Genomic DNA, 21358 nt, shown 5'->3' with positions numbered 1-21358 from the left:
CACATTGGACTCTCTGCTGTGAACACAGAGGCTGCTTTGGATCCTCTGTCCCCCTCTCTGTCCATCCCTCCCCCCACTTGCGCTATCTCTCTGTCTCTCAAAAATAAACATTAAAGTTTTTTTTTTTTAAAAAGAACAAGATATGTTAAGTTTTTCCTATATATTAAAGTATAGTAAAGACCTCAGGTTAAACATTCCCAGTTCCTTTAACCAGTATTAGTATGACTTGATTATAGACAGAGCTTCACTATGCAGATTTACTGCTTTTGTTTATATTCTAATGTCAATGTTTTTCTGAATGGGATGCTTTTCATTTTCATGTGAAGTGATCTCAATATACTGGGACTGTTACTTAACATATTTGGAACACTCTATAACAGCATTTTTAGCATTCACACCACAGTACATTCTTGCCTCATAATGAGTTTCTGTTTAGCCTCATCTTTGCATCATCCAAAACCTGTGGGACAGTGCTTAACACATTGTAGATGTTCCCCTGAATATTTGTTGAATGAATAAAACTTCCTAATCCTTTTTTGCATCAAAAGCTGCCAAGCAAGTTTTACCACATATTATACTAATGTGTGCTTGTGAGGGATCCGGTGGGAGTATATGTTGCACCATGCTTAAGTAGTAGCTTTTTGGAACCTAAACCTGGAGATTTAACATTTACTCTTGTTAAACTTCATTGTGTAAGAGCAGTTCCTTTGTTATCTAGATAGATGCCAGGGAAAATAAAATATTGATAATTTTACTTTCCTGTGTATAATACCATGCTCTGTGGTATAGGTAGCACATTATAGGTGCTTCACAGACATTTGCTAACTAAATGAATAATGAATGGCCATGAACTTATAGTTATCAAAGCTTGTTACTTTGAGAGGTTGATTCACTAGTAGTAAATTTTTTATGCTTTTATATGTCAAAATGAACATTTTGAATGTATTTTTTCACAGATGAGCATCTTAATTATAACTTCATGTATACTTTCTAGATGTCAGGGTAGGACACTTAACCTTAGTTTCCACCCTTACTCCATCCCCTAAAATAGCTACAATCAATTATATGTGATAGAAAGTTTATGGTTCAATTTTGGTCCTTCAACTCCTTGGGCCACAGTCTTGAGCCAACTCATTCTGAGTTCATAGTTCATGGGACCTGGGAAATTTTTGTTGCTGCTTCGCAGGCAGTTTTAATCAGCTTTGAAATCTTTTGTTGAATGATTAACCACACTTCTGGCTCTTCATATCTTCTCTGGAGGAATTTCCTCTTTGTTCCTCCTACTATGAGTAGAAAGTAGGGAACAATGATTGGAAACCTCATCTTTTTTAAGCATCAAGAAGAAACTACCTTTGTGGTTATATTGTTTACTATTTGGACAGTGTTTTCTCTTTCTGTGTAATCTAGGGAAGCAGCAGTGCCACTTTCTAAGCCTGCTGCTTTAGCTGCTTGATATTTTTAGGAAGCGAAGACATCTTTAAATAGTTATCTCTCTGCATAAGAGGAATGAGCTTAGCCTCTGTTAGCCCTAGGTTATTTGATTTTGAAAACCTGATGAGTGAAATTGATCTCTACGTGGCTCAAATATCCCCACATTGAGAATGAACAGCTTTCCAATGTAAGCTATTTAAAGATCCTGTGCTTCCTGAGAAGGTAGGAGGTTAAGTTAGCAAAGTGACAAGGAGACTGATCTGTCAAGAGAATGTCTAAGACCTGACTGGGGCATTCTGTCCTGAGATATAGTCACAGTAGGCCAGGTGTTTTCAACCAAGATTCATGGCCTCCCAGAGCTGACTGAACCTCAGATAGCATTTTAAAACTAAGGTTTCCTGGGCCTGTTCTGTGTTCTTTGTGATGTTCAGTCAGGTGCAGCCACAAGAGAAGACACAGGAGAGGCACAGGGAAACAAAGTTTATTACACTTATAGGTCATAGAGAAACAAAGTCACTGCATGCCAGAAGGGAGTAGGTTCAACCAAGTAGGTGTGGAGCCAAGAGGGAGTACAAAGATCTGTGGGTTAGTACCTTTGTTGGTGGTCTGCATGGAATAAACAAAAAAGAGCAAAGGTATTTTATTGGTATATTTGAATGTTCTTACTAGGTCAGAGGCGAGGGCAACAAGGGGATCTTGTGGGCCAGGGGCACCTGGTCACCTGGGCAGGGTACTTAGAGCTTGTTTGTGGGAATGTTGAGGCAGCAGGGGAAAGATTTGAAAAATATTTTTAAAAGTATTTTAAAAGTATAGTACCCGGGGCGCCTGGGTGGCGCAGTCGGTTAAGCGTCCGACTTCAGCCAGGTCACGATCTCGCGGTCCGTGAGTTCGAGCCCCGCGTCAGGCTCTGGGCTGATGGCTCAGAGCCTGGAGCCTGTTTCCGATTCTGTGTCTCCCTCTCTCTCTGCCCCTCACCCGTTCATGCTCTGTCTCTCTCTGTCCCAAAAATAAATAAACGTTGAAAAAAAAATTTAAAAATTATAGTACCCCATTTTCAGAGTTTTTGATTTAGTAGGTCATCAGGGTTAAAACTTAGGAATATGTATTCTTAGGTTCCAGATGATCTTGGAAACCCCTGAAATTGTGATGCAAAATTAAGTATCTTCATGTTTCTGGGTAAACTATAGCTTTCTTCAGACTCTTAAGAGTTCCTCAACTCCAAAAAGGTTAAGGACACATGCTTTAAGTCACTGGTTCTCAAATTACACAGTGCTTCAGAATTACTCAAAGACTGGTCACAACAGATTGCTAGACCCCACCCCTAGAATTTCTGGTTCAAGTAGTGTGGGATGGAGCCTGATAATGTGCATTTTTAGCTAATTGTTTGTTATTGCTGATGCTGTTGGACAGGGAGCTACCCATTGAGAACCTCTATCCTAGAACTTGGCTGACACCACTCCGTGCCTTCAACATCAAGCTCTGGGAGGAAAGTGTACCTTTCAGAATTTCTCACCAATTAAAATAGTAACAAACATAATGAAACATAACAAAGCTCAATCCAGTTCACCACCATAAGAGAATAGTAAAGAAAACTCCTTCCTGGCAAAGGAAGCAGCAGTGGAAAGTACACAGGCATTTTTAGTTGACCTATTAATTGATAAACTGGTTTCATAAACAATTGCTTTTCTTTTTTTCTTTTTTATTTTTTTAATGTTTATTTTTGAGAGAGAGAGAGAGAGAGAGAGAGTGTGTGTGTGTGTGTGTGTGTGTGAAAGTAGGGGAGGAGCAGAGAGAGGAAGACCTAAGGTCTGAAGCAGGCTCTGTGCTGACAGCAGAGAGCCAGATGCAGGATTCCAACTCAGGAACCTTGAGGTACGGACCTGACCCAAGTTGGATGCTTAACCAACTGAACCACCCAGGCACCCCAGCAATTGCTTTTCTGTGTGGCATTTTTTCTACGAGAGTAGAAAACTGCATAGTTCCATGATCACTTAAAATATTTTTTTTCCTTTAACTAAGTAATGTAGCTTTTAAAGTATGCTTATGTTCTCCAAGGCCAAGTAGAATAGACCTCAAAGTTAAAACATTAAAATATAAATTGACCTGTGATAGGAAGCAGGAAATATAATCCTAAGGATTCCTGAAAGTAGGAAAACTTGTTCTATTTTTAAAATCTCCTGTAGCAGGTGGTCCAAGTTGTCAATGTAGGGAAGCTTTCAAATCCCCAAGGAAAAAGCAACTGTTTGAAAAGCTATAAAGCACTATTAAATCCACAGGAGTCCAAAAGAAGTTTATTTGAGTAGACTGCTTCCAGGCTATCTGAAACTTTGAAGAAAACTAAGGCCCTGGAAGGAATCTTTATTATCCATGAAGAGTCTAATTTTGAAACTTTCCTCTCTCTACAGAGATAAACTTAAGCCAGGCTTCTGGGCATCATTAATGAGTCTCAACTTTTTCATTTCCCAGTTTTTCTTGGGATTTTTGTTGCCTCATCCTTTAGAGGGAAGGAAAGTCCTTAGTGAAACAGGAACTGACCTGAATTAAGAAAACTTAGAGCTTTAGAGGGGAGGGTCTTTGTTTAAAGGAAGTGTATAGAAATTACATTATTAATTGACCTGAAATTACATTAGAAATTGACCTGATAATACATTATGGGTTTTCATTTTCTTTGTATTCATTTGCAATATAACTTTCATTCCAGTTTTAGTGTATGTGCTGTTAAAATGAGCACGCAATATAACTTTAAATTGTACTATAACACAACATAAAAGAAGAAAAGTTCATTTTAAAGTTTATTTTTATTTATTTTCAAAGAGAGATAGAAAGCAAGCCAGGGAGGGGCAGAGAGAGAGGGAGACAGAATCCCAAGCAGGCTCTGTGCTGTCGGCCCAGAGCCTGATGTGGGGCTCAAACACATGAACTTTGAGATCATGACCTGAGCCCAAGAGTCGGACACTTAACCAACTGAGCCACCAATGCACCCCAGAGGAAAAGTTCATTTTGTCTTATTTATTTTTATTTATTTATTTTTTTAATGTTTATTTTTGAGACAGAGAGAGACAGAGCATGAACGGGGGAGGGTCAGAGAGAGAGGGAGACACAGAATCCGAAGCAGGCTCCAGGCTCTGAGCTGTCAGCACAGAACTCAACATGGGGTTGAACTCACGGACTGTGAGATCATGACCTGAGCTGAAGTCGGATGCTCAACCGACTGAGCCACCCAGGCGCCCCAATTTTTATTTTTTTAATGTTTATTTATTTTGGAAAGGGAGGCAGAGCACAAGTGGGGGAGGGGAAGAAAGAGAGGGAGACACAGAATCTGAAGCAAGCTCAAGGCTCTGAGCTGTCTGCACAGAGCCCGATGCGGGGCTCCAACCCACCAACTATGAGATCATGACCTGAGACAAAGTCAGAAGCCCAACCAACTGAGCCACCCAGGCGCCCCAAGAAAAGTTCATTTTAAATGAATCATTAATTTGTTGGTAATTGAAAGAAACCACTTCAGTAAAAAGTCTTTATGTCAACTTTTCTCTTCCATTTTAGTTTTTAAAATTTTTTTAAATAGTATTTTTTTTAAGTTTTTTAACATTTATTTATTTTTGAGAGACAGAGTGAGACACAGCATGAGTGGGAGAAGGGCAGAGCAAAGGGGGCATATAGAATCCAAAGCAGGCTCCAGGCTTTGAGCTGTCAGCACAGAGCTCAGCGTGGGGCTTGAACTCACGGACCGTGAGATCATGACCTAGGCCGAAGTCGGACACTCAACCAACTGAGCCACCCAGGTGCCCCTAGTTTTTCAAATGTACATAGCAGTATTTTGATGTATTATGCCTGTCTAAATGTTGGCATAAGTTATCAATAGTTAAAGAAACATGATTGAAACTTTGGTAATTTTTGTATTAACCATATTTTGAATCTAAATGGTACTTAGTATACATGATCATCACCACCTAAAATGCATTACTTTAAAAAAAATTTTTTTAATGTTAATTAATGTTTGAGGGACAGCGGGAGCAGGGGAGGGACACAGAGAAAAGGAGACACAGAATCTGAAGGAGGCTCCACGTTCTGAACTGTCAGCACAGAGCCCAACATGGGGCTTGAACTCATCAATGGCAAGATCATGACCTGAGGTGAAGTCTGACACTTAACCTACTGAGCCACCCAGGTGCCTCCGAAAATGCATTAATTTTTTAAATAAGTAAAATAATTACAATATCATACTTAATGGAAATTGTGAATCCCCCTTACTGGTTGAAAAATCCAGCTTCCAGATTGTTGCTGACATCATCAGATGATGTTTTTGACAAACAAGGAGGTAATGGGGAAATAATTGTAGAGCCTTGTTGACTTGTGCTGCACAAGAAACAGATGTTTGCCAGATGGAAATGAACAAAACTAGTAAAGAGATAGATATTCTATTCAAGTTTCCAAGAGTACAAACAGTGAAATGATTAAGAAAAATCGGAAAATACATTTTAAATTCGTTTTTGAACAAAAAATGGCCAGGTAATCAAACATATGCAAACATAAGTGCATATGTACTACTTTCTGAAGATGGTATGTATGACAGGACTGAAGACTATAAGTCATATTTTATTTTAATTTAACTTTTAATTTCTTCTGTGATTTTGTGATTATTAACCATTTTAACACATACTTTGCATTAATGGTTGGGTTGATTTAATTTTGTAATATTTTAATTCCCACAAAATTACATTTGCTTTTTTATCATAAGAGATAAAGGGTCTGTGGATTACAGAAATTCCATGTCACAGAAGTCTCCCATGGAGTTTTATATCTGCCCAGTGGTACAAACCTTGGTTATTAATTTATTCTGAAATAGCAGAAGTTACTATTTACTTTTAATTCTGCCACCTTTTCTGAATACATGAACATTCAGCAGTATTTGTTTTATGCTTTTATATATGCAAAAGTAGCAGTGTTTATGAAAAGTTTGACTTAATCTTACCTTCACTTTGCTCATAAACATGAAGTGGCTTAAATAACATAGTATTAGAATTTTAGAATTGGAGAGAATCTTTAGTGTTTTATAAATCACTCCTTGCCAAAGCCATAAAGCGGATCCTTCAGTGATAGACTTGTCAAGTGTTTGTCCCTGATTTTTCTTAACTGCTTCTAGTTTTTAGAAGCTTACTACTTCGTAAGTAAGTCTGTTTTGGTATGGTAATATTTAATTATCGGAAATTTTTTTATTCTTTGTGCTGAGCTAGCATTGGCTTTCAAAATTTTACTTATAAGGTCCTTCCTTTCCAGATTGCCTAGCCCTTTATTTTATTTTATTTTATTTTATTTTTATTTTTCAGTTATTTATTTATTTACAGAGAGATAGACAATGCAAGTGGGGGAGGGGAAAGAGAGAGGGAGAGAGAGAATCCCAAGCAGGCTCTGAGCTGCTGGTGGAAAGCTAGACTTGGGGCTCAAACCCATGAAACCATGAGATCATAACCTGAGCTGAAACCAAGAGTCAGACACTTAACTGACTGAGCCACCCGGGTGCTCCTAGCCCTTTAAATAATTGTAAATAATTATTATTTGTCCTTCTCCTTTTTTCCAAGCAAGACATTCTCCATTCCTTTCAATGATCCTAATAATCCATGATTTTTTTTATTTATTTAAAAAATTTTTTTTAAATATTTGTTTATTTTTGAGAGAGAGGCAGGGACAGAGTGTGAGCAGGGGAGGGGCAGAGAGAGAGAGGGAGACACAGAATCCGAAGCAGGCTCCAGACTCTGACCTGTCAGCACACAGCCCGACTTGGGGCTTGAACTCATGGACCGCGAGATCATGACCTAAGCTGAACTAAGACACTTAACCGTTACGACTGACCCACCCAGGCACCCCCTAATAATCCATGATTTTTAAATGTCTTTGACACATCTTAGTTTGTAATTGTTTCTCTTATATTGTGATGCCCAAACTGAACAAGATATTCAGAGATAGTATGACCAATGCAAGATCTAAGGGAATATTGTGTCTCTTTTTGAATCACTCTGTCATTTGTTAATTTGCTAATAAAGATAGCATGTGATAGTGTGCAACACAAAAGATGAAAGTTAGAGTACAGGTACAGGTTAAACATTCAGGTTAGAAACAGTACTATTTTTTAGTATTTCTTTAACCAGTTTCAAATGCATCAAAAACTGTCATCCAGCCCATATTTCATTGACTTTACCTTGATGAAAGTAGCCTTTGTTTTTATTAGAAGACAAATTATTCTCAGTGAGTATATTTGGCTCTTAGGAATCACTGTGTATTAGTTTTTTTTCATGATTCTAATTTTCCATCTTGGAGTTTTGCTGGAGTTGCTAGTATGTAGTTTGTTCCTGAATTGCCCCCTCTTTTATAAATATCAATAGATGCCTATGTCCATACTATCTTGAATAATGCCTTGATTTATTTTCAAAGACTCCCAGTAACAGCTCTGAGCTTATATCCATCAAGTCAGTATGCTAACATGTAATTTATTTGAACCCATCTAAACTTGGATTGTTAGTTAATGAAAGCATGATGATGTTTCTATTCTTTGTAATAATAGAAGAGTGAAAAAAAGGACTTAATATCCAACACTAAGAAAATGCATAATAAAATTAAATGTTCATTTACTTGATTAAGTTTTTATTAGGTAGCTATTTAAAATAATGTCAATGTAGTAAAATGAAAAGAGTTTCAAGATATAATTTATAAGCTGCTCCTTTTAAATTGTATCTTGGGGGTGCCTGGGTGGCTCAGTTGGTTAAGCATCCGACTTTGGCTCAGTTCATGATCTCACAGGTCATGGGTTCAAGCCCCATGTCAGGCTGTGCTGACAGCTCAGAGCCTGGAGCCTGCTTTGGATTCTGTGTCTCCCTCTCTCTCTGCCCCTCCCTCCCTTGCCCTCTCTCTCTGTCTCAAAAATAAATTTAAAAAATTTTTTAATTATATCTTAAAACTTGGTAACAAATATACTTGTGAAAAAAGGGCTGAAAGTGCAATTACTTTTGAACTGGCTGAGAAGAATTGTTAAAACCAGGGGATCCTTTTTACCCATTTATTTTGTTTTCCAAATTATCTCTAATGTAATTATGTGATTTACTAATTCAGTTTCTTTTTTTTTTTTAATGTTTTTTTTTTTATTTATTTTTGAGACAGAGAGAGACAGAGCATGAGCAGGGAAGGGGCAGAGAGAGAGGGAGACACAGAGTCGGAAGCAGGCTCCAGGCTCTGAGCCATCAGCACAGAGCCCGATGCGGGGCTTGAACTCACAGACTGTGAGATCATGACCTGAGCCGAAGTCGGACACTCAACCGACTGAGCCACCCAGGTGCCCCACCAAATCAGTTTCTTAAAAAGAATCCTCTACTATCCTTTATGGCTTAGTTTATTTTTAGTCTCCAGTTTATACTTGACATATTGAAAATCATTTTCTTGACAGAAAGTAGAGTAACAAAATAGGAATTAAATTAAACTTTCCTTTTATTTTTAACCATTAATGGTTTATGATCTTCCCAAGTGTTCTTTTTATTTATTTAAACCTCTTCATGTTGAGTTGCTTTTTTTTCTTAATCCTGCTTATTTCTCCTTTCTGAAAGGTGGCATATGTGTTATTAAGGCATATTAGAAATATGTAAATTCTTAATGCTCTACCCTTTTTTCCTTGGGTGGTATATGATTTTGTAGTTTGTTATAGACTGGTTTCATTTTCCTCCATTTTATGTTCAAAGTTTAAAGTTTTATTCAGCAGATAGCAAAACACCTTCCTCTGTGCTGCTTCATGCCAACAAGCATGAAAACAGTACAGTTTTTACACCATCTTAGAAAGTAAAAATCATTCAGCTATGAATTAGGAAATCCACGTTCTAGTCCCAGGGCTTCTATAAACAAGGTTGGTTGGCTTTTTGTGAGAGAAAGAGTGCATGTGTATGTGCATGCAAGTGGGGGAGAGGGGCAGAGAGAGAGAGGTGAAAGAGAATCCCAAGCAGGCTCCATGCTGTCAGTGCAAAGCCCAGAGCCTGATGCAGGGCTTGATGTTAGGAGCCGTGAGGTCATGACCTGAGCCAAAACCAGAGTACAACACTTAACTGACTGAGCCACCCAGGTACTCCAGACACTTGAATGTCCATTTCTTCATCTATAAAAATTAGATTATTACTCTCAGGGCACCTGGGTGGCTCAGTTGGTTAAGCATCCAATCTTGATTTCGGCTCAGGTCATGATCTTACAGTTTTTGGGTTTAAGCCCCATGCCAGGCTCTGCACTGGTAGCAGAGAGCCTGCTTGGAATTCTCTTTCTCCTCTCTGCCCGTCCCCCTATCACGTGGACATGCTCACTCCCTCTCTCTCTCAAATTAAACTTTCAAAAATTAGACTGTTATTCTCTCAAGTTCCATTTCCCTTTTTAAAAGCCCCCCCCCCCAATTATTCAGTTTTCTAATTCACTTTTTCTCCGCCTATGACGTGAAAATCCATCTTTATCTTACACAAAATTCTCCTACTTAACTGATGTTATTTAGGGATTTTCTAAACTATCCACTGATACTGTTTATTCATGCTCCAGTTTCACACTGTTGTATTAATTAGAGCATTCAAATATGGTATGTTATTAGGGATAGTTCCCTGTCATTGATTTTTTTTTCTCTTCTTTCTCTCTTTTTACAACTTTTCTGATTATATTTACTTTTCCAGAAAATTGATTTTTTAGTTCCAAATCTTATTGGTACTTTTATTGAGTTCATATTAAAGTTATAGAAAAATGTATAGAAAAATTACATTTTCGTTACAGAGTTTTAAAGGAAAATATCAGGTATACAGAATACTATATGAGCAAAGGAAACAAACTAAATTATCAAACAGGATCATTTTATTAATTAATTTTGAGGTATCGACATCTCAATTAAGTAGTGATAGTACTTACACTGGTTTGGAAAGAAGTATGAATAACTTAGGAATGGTTAAGCATTTAGTTCTACTCATATTTGGCTTTATGTGGTGACAGGATATAAGTATGACAGTGTCCTAACAACAGTATGAAATACAAGTCTAAAAATACAGTCTGGAATTATTTGTAGAACGAAAAATTGATTATCTTAATGGCACATACCTGCAAAGTTACAGAGACAGAAGAGGAAATGGAACCTCATAATACTGGGAGGAAAGAAATCTGTCTAATCAGGGAGATTCTGAAAGAGAAAACCTAGAAATGACAAACTCAAAACTACTGTAGAGTGGATGGCTTATTAGTATTCAGAAAGCTTAGAAGGATAAAAACAAAACAAAGGAAACTGAATTCAGCCATATGTATATTGAAAAATATAGACTATTTGTGTAGACTTTTTATGTTTTAGTATCCTCAACAGTGAGTTTTCTTTGTTCAACTATATGTGATTAAAATTTACCAAGGTTTAAAGAATGGACACATTTTTAAAAAAATTTTTTTAAATGTTTTTATTTGTTTTTGAAGGAGAGAGAGAGCCTGAGTGGGGGAGGAGCAGAGAGAGAGGGAGACATAGAATTTGAAGCAGGCTCCAGGCTCTGAGCTGTCAGCACAGAGCCCGACGCGGGGCTCGAACTCCCAAACTATGAGGTCATGATCTGAGCCGAAGTCAGGCGCTCAACCCACTGAGCCACCCAGGTGCCCCAAGAATGGACACATTTTGTTGCACTCCCCTCCTCTCATGACTGGGTCCATTATGAAAGATATGCTGAAGAAAGGAGGGAAAGTTGCACTAATTCTCCAATTATTAATTGAGTTCTTAACAAGGCTGTAATATTTTATTTCTATGATAATTATCTGTTTCCTACCAGAAGTGTGGAATATGGGGCGTCTGGGTGGCTCAGTTGGTTAAGCATTGGACTTAGGCTCATGTCATGATCTCACAGTTCCTGGGTTTGAGCTCTGCGCCAGGCTCTGTGCTGACCAGCTTGGAGCCTGGAGCCTGCCTCAGATTCTGTCTCTCTGCCCCTCCCCTGCACGTGCTTGGTGTCTGTCTCTCTTTCTCTCTTTCTCTCTCTCTCTCTCTCTCTCTCTCTCTCAAAAATAAATAAACATTAAAAAATTTTTTTTGAAAAAGTGTGAAATGTGCGCTAGGGTAGGAATTTGTTTGTCTTTTCCTCACCATTGTTTCCTTGGGGTCAAGCATAGTGCTTGGCAAGCAAAAGATACCCCATACCTATTGGTTGAATGACTGCGCTGCATGATTGAAGGAGAGAAAAGAGTTTAAAAAATCAGCAAGAGTAGGCCAGTATCATCTGGAAATCGTTGTAGAACTCACAGTCTGTTGAAAGGAGGAAACAGTGCTACATAATCTTTGCAGTCCCAGGAAGTTCTGCATGGATTCATTTTTGTAAAGAAGTTAATCCTTTGAACATTACCACAATGCAGTAGTTATGTGTTTGATTATATATTTTCATATATTACAGGACAGTAGGGCATATTGAAAGATATTTTCCTGAATCTAGTCAGCCTTCATGTAAGGCCATATCATGTTGAAATTCTCTGAACTACTATTATTCATCTTTCTTACCTTTATGTGTACAAAAATATTTACAATGCTAGGCTATTGAACTTAGAGGCTCTTGGTTTTTTTGAAAATCTATACTTAGAGAAATCCACTTGTTTCCTTAGACTTCTACATCTATAAAGATGAGGGATTTATTTCTTTCATGACCCAAGATAAATGGAACCAAAATGCTCATTTATTTTAACTCTTAATTGCACATGTAATTAAGGTTCTTACATTATTGGAAAGAACAGATTTTCTTTAGCTAGCCATACCATGTTGCTTTCCTTTTAGCTTCTGTTTACTTTCTCACCTCTGTTGATTTATTCAGCTTGTAACCTAGAAACCAGCTAAAAAGGAAGGAAGTCAGACATGTGTATTTCTGGGCAGTAACTGGAGTAGTTTCCTCTTCCTCTAGCCTGGTTTAGCTGCCAGAGAAAACTTTTTGCCCCCCACCTTCACCCAACCAAAAAAAAAAAGGCAGGTGGGGAGGGGGAGAAATGAAAGAAAAGAAAAATTAGCAATAACTATTCAGCTTACTACCTTAATCCATTAAGATATAACCCATAAGAACAACCAAAGGCCCAAAATGCTGCTCTCCTCAAAATGGTGCTTTTTGCTGTCTGAAAGGTGGCATCTACCATCCCTAAGGAATTCAAAGAACAAGAGAAAAATTAAGGAGATTTGATGTAAAAGCTGAGCAATTTATTATATGCTTGCTACCAAGTATGTTCTCTATATTGTTATTTCACTGTTTTTATTTGTGTTAGAAATACTAATACTCTGTTACCAGAGTACCAGACCAAACTCACATTCATATGTTTTTAAAAATATTTAAAAACATTTTTTAAACTGTATGTCAAGCCCAATTTATTAAATAGATATTAAAAAGATATTTATGGCTTTCAACTAGTTGCATCTTTGTGCCCCACTCATTTGCATTGAAAGTTGACTTATAGTATTTCTTTATCCTAATGGAGAAGTATTTAATTCACCCATGATATAGTATGAAATAAAAATGAATGGTTTTTCTTTACTAATGTTACTTATTTTTATTTTTAAAAAATTATTGCATTGGGGGCACCAGGGTGGCTCAGTTGGTTAAGCTTACGACTTCAGCTCAGGTCGTGGATCTCACTGCTCGTGAGTTCCAGTCCCACGTCGGGCTCTGGGCTGAAAGCTCAGAGCCTGGAGCTTGCTTTGCATTCTGTGTCTCCCTCTCTCTCTGTCCCTCTGTTGCTTGCACTCTGACACTCTCTCTCGGTCTCTCAAAAATAAATAAACATTTAAAAAAATATTGCATTTTATGTCACTAGGAATACATAAATATCGTGGCAGGTGGATTGTTAGCTAACTGTAGTTCTATGTGCTGTTTGATTCTGTAGGGGGACGGATAGTACTTGAGGAGCAAAGACAGCTGTTTCTAAGTATACGTTATATATAGTCAAACCTGAATTTATGTGAGCTTGTAAGATGAATCCTATGAAGTATTAAACTCATTCTCTAATGAACAAGAAATTGTAGAAATGTAGTGTGAAATGTATTTAAAATGTGATGTTTTATAATATAATAGCCTGAATTAAACATTTGATGTTTCTGTGTTATTGGAGGGTCAGAATAAAACTGTCATATTTATCCAGTTGTTGTGGGCTTTTTTGTAAATGACATTGTGAATTCTTTTCATGTATGTTTTATATTCATGTGTGAAGTGATTATGAATGAATTATTGTAATGGTGTGTATGATGTAATATGCAGTTGATTTATTAAAAAAAAAACTGTTCTAGGGGCACCTGCATGGCTCAGTAGGTTAAGCGTCTGACTTCAGCTCAGGTCATGATCTCACTGTTTGAGCCCTGCGTTGGGCTCTGTGCTGACAGCTCAGAGCCTGGAGCCTGCTTTGGATTCTGTGTCTCATTCTCTCTGCCCCTCCCCAACTTGCACTCTGTCTCTTAAAAATAAATAAATGTAAAAAACAAAACAAAACAAAACTTTGTTCTAAAGTTGTATTTTAGTACTATTAGTCTCTTAAAGTTGTATCTTACTAATATTTTTAGAATAATCATTATCCATCTCTTTTATCCTTAAAACAACAAAAAAAGGTTGAGAGTTTTGTAGGTACAGTCAGTCATATACCATATACTAAATTGAAAATAGCTTTTCAGTAGTGAACCTGATGTTTTCTGTGAAATGAAACTGGTACATCTGGAATAGGTGTAGAGAGTCAGGGCATTGGCTGGTGGTGGGAAGTTTTTCTTTCTTTCTCACTGTCTCTCTCTCTCTCTCTCTTTTTTTTTTTAATTTATTTTGAGAGAGAGATAGTGCATGCCAACTCTCATCGGCTAGGAGCGGCAGAGAAAGAGGGGGAGAGAATTCCAAGTAGGTTTTGCACTGTCAGCATAGAGCCTGACTTGAGGCTCGAACCCAGGACCTGAGCCCAGATCAAGAGTTGGATGCTCAATCCAACTGACTGAGCCACCTAGGCGCCCTGGGAAGTTTTTCTCTTAATATGATTTGATGAACTGGTTGGATATGCTGTATGAAAAAAAAGTGTCAATTTTTAGGTTTATTAAAATTGAGGGTGCCTGGCTGATTCACTCATTGTAGCATGTGGCTCTTGGTTGTTAAGTTCAAGCCCCATGTTGAGTGTGAAGATTACTTAAAAATAAAGATTTTTTAACTTCTTTTTTAAATGTTTATTTTTGAGAGAGAGAGAGAGAGAGAGAGCAGGGGAGGGGCAGAGAGGCAGGGGGGCAGTGGGGACGGAGGTTCAGAAGCAGGCTCTGTGCTGATAGCAGAGAGCCCTATGCGGGGTTTAAACTCACTAACTGAGATCCTGACCTAAGCCGAAGTTGGACGCTTAACCGACTGAGCCATACAGATGCCCCCAAAATAAAATCTTTAAATAAAATTGGGAGATATCTGTCTTTGATATCTACAAGATATCAAATTTATAATAAAAGAACATTCACATCATTTAAAAATAAGTGACTGTCTTATACTTACAGATATTTAACATTCTTTTTTCAAATTCAGTGTGTATATTATACCTACAGCACACTTCTGAATCTAGGCTTACCTCATTTCTGGTGCTGAGTAGCCATGTGTATCTAGTGGCCACCATATTGGACAATATAATTCGAGATTAGAAAGAAGTTAAGAGCATATGTTAGGTAACACATCAGAAAAATATATTTTATGCTTTCAACTTACAGATTTTTATAACTGTGAATTGTCTAGATTAAATTGTTTTTCTAAAGAAAAAAATGTTACAGGAGTATCTTTTTAAATCTGCTAAAATAAATATTACCAGTTTTTCTTTCAAGTGTTGTTGTCATTTGATTTCATTTAGAATGTTAATCCAAAAATGTTTATAGCTCTTTTTCCTGAGAATTTTTTATGGCAGTATATATTTAAGGACAAATGATTAAACTAAAAATAGGTACTCTAAAACAAAGTATTTTCAGTGGTTTAATGTTATACTTCATTTTTGCCAACTTGAGAGATGTTTACATATTATTTGTTTTCTGCACTTTCTCACCTTGGTAAATCTGGAAAGCAAAAACTTTGTATTTGCATTTGCTTTACTGAAAGAGACAGTAAACTTGAGGTCTCCGTCTCACCACTAGTCTGTCTTTGTCTGTTGTTAAAATTATGAGCCAGTCTCTATGGCCGCAGCCAAATGAGTAATCACCAGTAATGTGACTCGTGCTGGAAGTGACTCCATCAGCACCTGTGACGGGGGATTAGTTACAGTTTACAGAGCACCGCCCCTTCCCTTCTCTCAGTGTGCCCTAAGCCAAGTAGTCTTTCTCATTTGGGTGTCTGCACTGTTGGAAGCTACTGCAGTGTGTTTCCACGCAGACAGAGTACAGTGGGAAAGGCTTTCTCTAGCTGATGGATGGCTGTTCTCTCTATTTGGAGTATCTCACTGGTTATGTAAGCGACCTCGGGAGAAATTATCCTGACCCAGATCGGAGGATGCAGTAGTGCTTCAGCTGCAGGATTTCTTAGTCGTTAACACCACAGTGATGATGACAAAGAGCGAGTTGTAATCCTCATCGCTGCCAGGGCTGAGCCAGAGCAGACAGAAAATCGTCATTTGCTCGTCGGAGACTTGTTAGGTTACAGCTCTGCTTCGTTCTGTGGTCTTGGCTTTTCTTCCTATACAATGACGACGCTGCAAGTGAGCTCAGAAATGCTTGGTTTGAGAGCCATTTGCCTGTGATTTTTGAAGACTAAAGAAGTATTTAGGCTAGATAAAAAATCCTGCTCAAGAGTGAAATGGAAATGTCAGCTACTTCTTGACCTTTAAAGCGGTGTCGTGGATTTCTGAGATTTAAAGATACTTACAAATTTTAAAGAACAAAGTACGGTTTGTATTTTTCTGCTTCCTTTTTTCTTTTGTCTTAATTTACATTTGGTTTTACTTCTCAGCCTTAGGAATTAAGGTCACTGCCTTTTATTGGTCGAGCCTTAGTGTTCTTAGTTTTAAGAAATTTTAACTATCTCATTTGTTTAGAAGGAATTATTGTGTGTGTAGTAATTTCATAACACTGTAAAAAGATTAAAAACTAGAGTTTGTTTAAAGTATTAGAGCAGAAATGTTTCAGATTAGCATTTTTAGAATATAGTGTTTTAAGGGAAGTGAGGGTGTTTGTTTTGTGAGGGTTTTTTGTGTGGTGTATTCCAGTCCCCACCCCCAACTTGTTTTCTAACAGTATCGTGTTTTTCAATAGACCTGCTTGGGTGGGAATTTGGACTTTGTTCTTTCAAGTCACTCCAGTCTTTGTGTGTGTGTGTGTGTGTAGACTAAACCTTGACTTCTAAAATGTTGCTTAGTTTTCTGCTTCCTTATTTTCCCTTAGTAAAGCTTATATCAGATTTTTGTAGTTAATGAGCATGATTTTTTTTAACTTGGAAAAGGAATTGTTAAATGTTAACTGGAGGTTGTTAGAAACTCAGACTGCAGACATAAACTCCATGAATTTCTAGTTAAACGTTAAATGTGAGCTTTAACGTGGTTTGTTTGAGCAGCTGAGTTATGTTTGAGAGCTGTAGCTGATTTATTTTAAAAATGTTTTTTTGAGGAGGGCTCATCTGTTCTCCTCTTCCTCATGTGAATGGAATGTGGTGCAGCATGGAGCCCCAAACAGGATACAGTTGTTCTAAGCATTCTTCCTATAGCGTGGTGTAGGCCCTACTAGAAATGCAGGCTCTCAACTAAGTATTTATTTTAGCTTTAGACTATTTTTAAAGTATCGTTAACACAGACAAAGGGACCTTAAAGGAACTCTTAATCCATTAATAAAATTGCAAAAGTTTTTTTTAAATTATGATTATTCGATTTTAAATTAGTAATTTTTATTTAAATTTTGAAAGGCTTTTTTCGGCATTCGAATAATAGTCTTTTTGTGATTAGGGCCATATTCTGTGACTTTCATCAGATGGTAGCTCATTGCTTCCCCTTAGGCTGTGGAAGTTCCTCATAGAATGATATATCTTTAGAGTCTTGAATTAGTTATGTATGAGTTCTAGTTTCTTTACATTCCACTACACCTAGACCCATGAAATATTTACTACAGAATCATCTTAAAAGCTGTAGGATCCATTCACTTTATTTAAATAGTTTTTTTATTTTTTAAACTAACATGTCTTTGAAATGTGTTTGACTTGGATACAAATACTAATAATGGTTACATCGTTGATTTCCACTTCAAAAAAAATCAGTGTTTTTTAACTACTTAATTACATATGTCGTTTGTCTTTAATTTTTCCATAAAGTAGTAAAAATCACACATTTTCAGGGTTGTTTGTTTAATACATATTGGAACATTTCTTTCAAAGTACTGTAAAAGTGTTTATCAGCACTTGCTTGGAACATATTTGTAGCTTAAATATAATTTGTACATTTTAAAATTTGCAAGTTGTGGCCCTATTTAATACTATTTTAAGAAGCATGTATACTCTTGACCTCCATTTGTACATGATTATTATCAGAAATAGACGTTTATAAACTATTTTTTTTAACATTTCTGGTAGCTAAATTCTCCCAATGGCTTTCAATTAGTTACCTTAAGAGAATTTTATTTTAGCCTAGAAACTAAACTTAGTAATTTAAATCATGATTAGTTGGCCTGTTAAAATTTACCCTTAGCACTCTGACCTACCTTAAATAGCTGAGTTCTGAGAGATTTTCTTCACAAGAATGTTTTTCATATTATAAAATGACTAGGTCTCATAGGAAATGCAAACCACCTGTATTATTTGCGTAAGAAAGAGGCACTCAGACAGGAGTTTACTTCTTTTTCAAATCCTACTTAATTGAATTGTACCTTTAGCCACTTAGATAATAGCTTTTGTGGACCTTTTTGTTAACCTTCCCAAGTTGACCTGACATGGTACTGTTTGAAAAGAAATAGAGCATTTGAATAAAGTTCAAGGATTAAATCAAGTCTTGAAAAGGTGCCAATGTTTTCTAGTTTACTAAAAACTAAACCAAGATATAATATGAAAAATATTACGTATTTCATGTCAGTCACATAGTGGTAGGCATTTTAAAGTCTAAATAAGATAAATGCTCTTGGATTGCTTACAAAACTTTAGTCACTTGTTAGGTAAAATAATAGGATTTTATGAAATAATCTTAGGAATTTAGTCTTGGTAAATGGAAACTTGCTAGATGGCAACAGTAGCAGGAGATAGCTAAATAATGGGAGAATGTCTGTTTTGAAATGTAATTTCTCACCCAGATAAGAATACTCCTGATACATATGTAGTACTTAAAAGGTTAGCCTTAGGACTGACTGGGGAGGAAAGAACTTATTACTGTGGTTCGATTTTCTAATTATAAATACTGAAAATAAGTGGGAATGTAAGAGGATATTTTTCATGTTATTTTAATTTTGGAAGGAAGATATTATTTCTAAGTTCATGGTATCGTGTAGAAATTAAGTTTTCTTTAAAATGCTTATTTTTTCCCCCATGTGTTTAACAGTTACAGACTCCTCAATGAATCAAATCGAAAGCTTTAAAAGGAATTTCTTAAATACAGAAATTAACTCCTTAAGAGCCACTCTGAACTAAAGATCTTGAAAACTTTTTCCCCAGAGTGCATATTAGTTGTGATTAGCAGGATGTTAGATTTCTTTAAGACCTAATAAGAGAAGGGGAAACACAATGGCTTTGAATCTCCTGGGCATTTTTACTGTCTGTGCCAAAAGCTTTGGTTTGCATCCAAACCAAAGTTGGCTTGTAACAAGAAAGATTTCTCCATGTTCTATAGGTAATTTATAAACTAAGTTGGTTAATTCCATTTTCCAAACTTTGATTCTTTTATAATAGTAAAGCCATTGTATGTTAAGTTTTTAGAAAAGTACCGAGGATATGACACTTGGGTTTTTATTCAAGCTGCTTCTGCTTCGAAAGTGTGACAGTAATTAAAAAAATGCATACATAGTGCGTTTGTTTCCTTCCTTCCTCTTCCGCCTCCCTCACTCCCACCCTACCCCAAGATATAGGTAAAAACTCCTTTATGTAAAAGATGAGCCAGTGTTCTTTAAAATAATCAAATCACCATGGATCCTCTATTTTTGGTTTGTTTGTGCCTTCGTTTGATTTTTAAAGTAGTAGAGTCTGGACTGAGAGGTGGATTTTGTGTAATACTTACCTCCCTCTTTTCCCTTCCCCCACGCTGCTCTCACTGAAGCAGCTGGATTTTTATTTGTGCTTGGGGCAGGGGCAGGGGCGGGGGTGGGTAGTACACGGGGTGGAGTTAAAAGACCAGATGCTTCCTGATCATTTAAAATCCTTGATGTGAATGAGCTAGGAAAAAAATAACTATAAACTATACCTGCTCTGTTTTTATAAAGATTAATACTTAATACTTTTTTAAAAGAGAGTTGGAGTAGAATGCTCTCCTACAAGTTTATTATTTCAGAAGCAATTTCTTTTTTTATCTTAGAAATTTTTATACACCATGTATATTTGATTTTTAAAATAAACAACCTCTACATCTACTTCATTCCTTTCAAATACAAAATATTGTATGGATAAAAGCATTTAGATTATAATATAAAAACTAATGTTAATTGGTATCCTAAAACCATTATAATAATGACATTTATACATTGTATTCATGTATACCCTTCGTATTTGAATATAAAACCGAGAAAATAACCATTATAAATTTTTTTTCTTTTACCAGACTTTCAAACCCCTGGTCGAAAAAAGTATACCCAGTTCAATCACTGCGGTAGAATTCCTTGTAGATAAACAACTGGATTTTTTAACTGAAGATAGTGCCTTTCAACCCTACCAGGTAAGAAATTTTATGTTGCTTTTAAAAGTTAGCTAATCTTTAAACTTCACTGGTAATGTAGATATTCTTTTAAATAGTTCGAACTAACATGTAGTGTGCAAGAAACCCAGTGCTTTCAATAAATTTTAATTATAGGATAAATGGTTAATTTATCCAGTCAACAGATTTATATACCGAGAACTTACTATGAGCCAGGCAGCATTCTGTCACTGGGAATACACAAGTGAGCAAAATTAAGTCCCTACCATTATAAATAATGGTCATTGTTAGAAAATAACTGGTTAGATATTAGTATAAATTACCTTTTCTCCAAGCTCTAAAGATTAAGAATTGGGTCAATTAATGTAATTAAATGAGATTAATGTTTATGCATATAGTAATCCTAGTTCTTTTTCTTTTTAAGTGAGAAGTTTCCATTAGACTGTCATTAATTGTTCATTTTCTAAATTTTAGTTCCCAGTTACAGTCTGAATACAAATACATTTAATTGGAAAAATATTTTCTAGTAGACCTTAAGATAGAAATCATGTGAAGAAACTCCTATCAAAAATAGACTAAGTGAGTTTTACAATTTCTAGTGAAGTTGTCGGTTAGTTTCTTAAGGTATAAATAAAAATGAACAGAAGTTTGTTTTCTTTATATATTTGGATTTCAAATTGAATTAAATCTCTTTCATGCATTTTTTACTTAAGTGATTAAAATAATATAATTGCATTGAAAGAAAGGATGAGTGAACTAGCTTGACTTTTTTTTTTTTAATGGAGCTGAAAGTCAGTACTCCTATTTCATTTCATAATAGTTACTGTTTTCCGAAAATAAAATATAGAGGCATCGTTTCCATGGAAAGAACAAGAGCTGAGTTAATGAGCAGTGATTTATTGTGTGTGGAGTTATAATACTTAGGGAATTAGAGTAGTTATGTGCATCTTCTGTTAGATCTACCAGAATGGGATGATAGTTCCTGAGTTAGATGTTATTTTGAAGTCTACAAAGATATTCTTTGTCCTTTCACATTATTTTTCTTATTTCATTAAATGACCTAGTTTTTGTACTGTTAGCTTTTTTGTTCTTTGTTTACAGTATTTATAGCTAAAAATTCATAGCAAGTTCC

At 36.3% G+C, this 21358-nt stretch overlaps 1 protein-coding gene across 9 annotated transcripts in view; it reads left to right on the top strand.

Annotated features, from left to right (window-relative positions):
- The window catches only part of JMJD1C (jumonji domain containing 1C), a 265419-nt gene that overhangs the window by 159292 nt on the left and 84769 nt on the right, over positions 1-21358 (top strand). For 5 of the 9 annotated variants that reach the window (XM_053207206.1, XM_053207199.1, XM_053207198.1 and 2 more), the window contains one exon: positions 20134-20247. In XM_053207206.1, the coding sequence (XP_053063181.1) occupies positions 20134-20247 (114 nt within the window). Of the gene's footprint in view, positions 1-14782; positions 16298-20133; positions 20248-21358 lie in introns of those variants that run through there. The other 4 variants (XM_053207203.1, XM_053207201.1, XM_053207200.1 and 1 more) reach the window with 2 other exon arrangements.

This window comes from Acinonyx jubatus, chromosome D2, assembly GCF_027475565.1.
Source record: "Acinonyx jubatus isolate Ajub_Pintada_27869175 chromosome D2, VMU_Ajub_asm_v1.0, whole genome shotgun sequence".
NCBI lineage: Eukaryota > Metazoa > Chordata > Mammalia > Carnivora > Felidae > Acinonyx > Acinonyx jubatus.
This window is presented reverse-complemented; position numbering and strand designations above follow the sequence as displayed.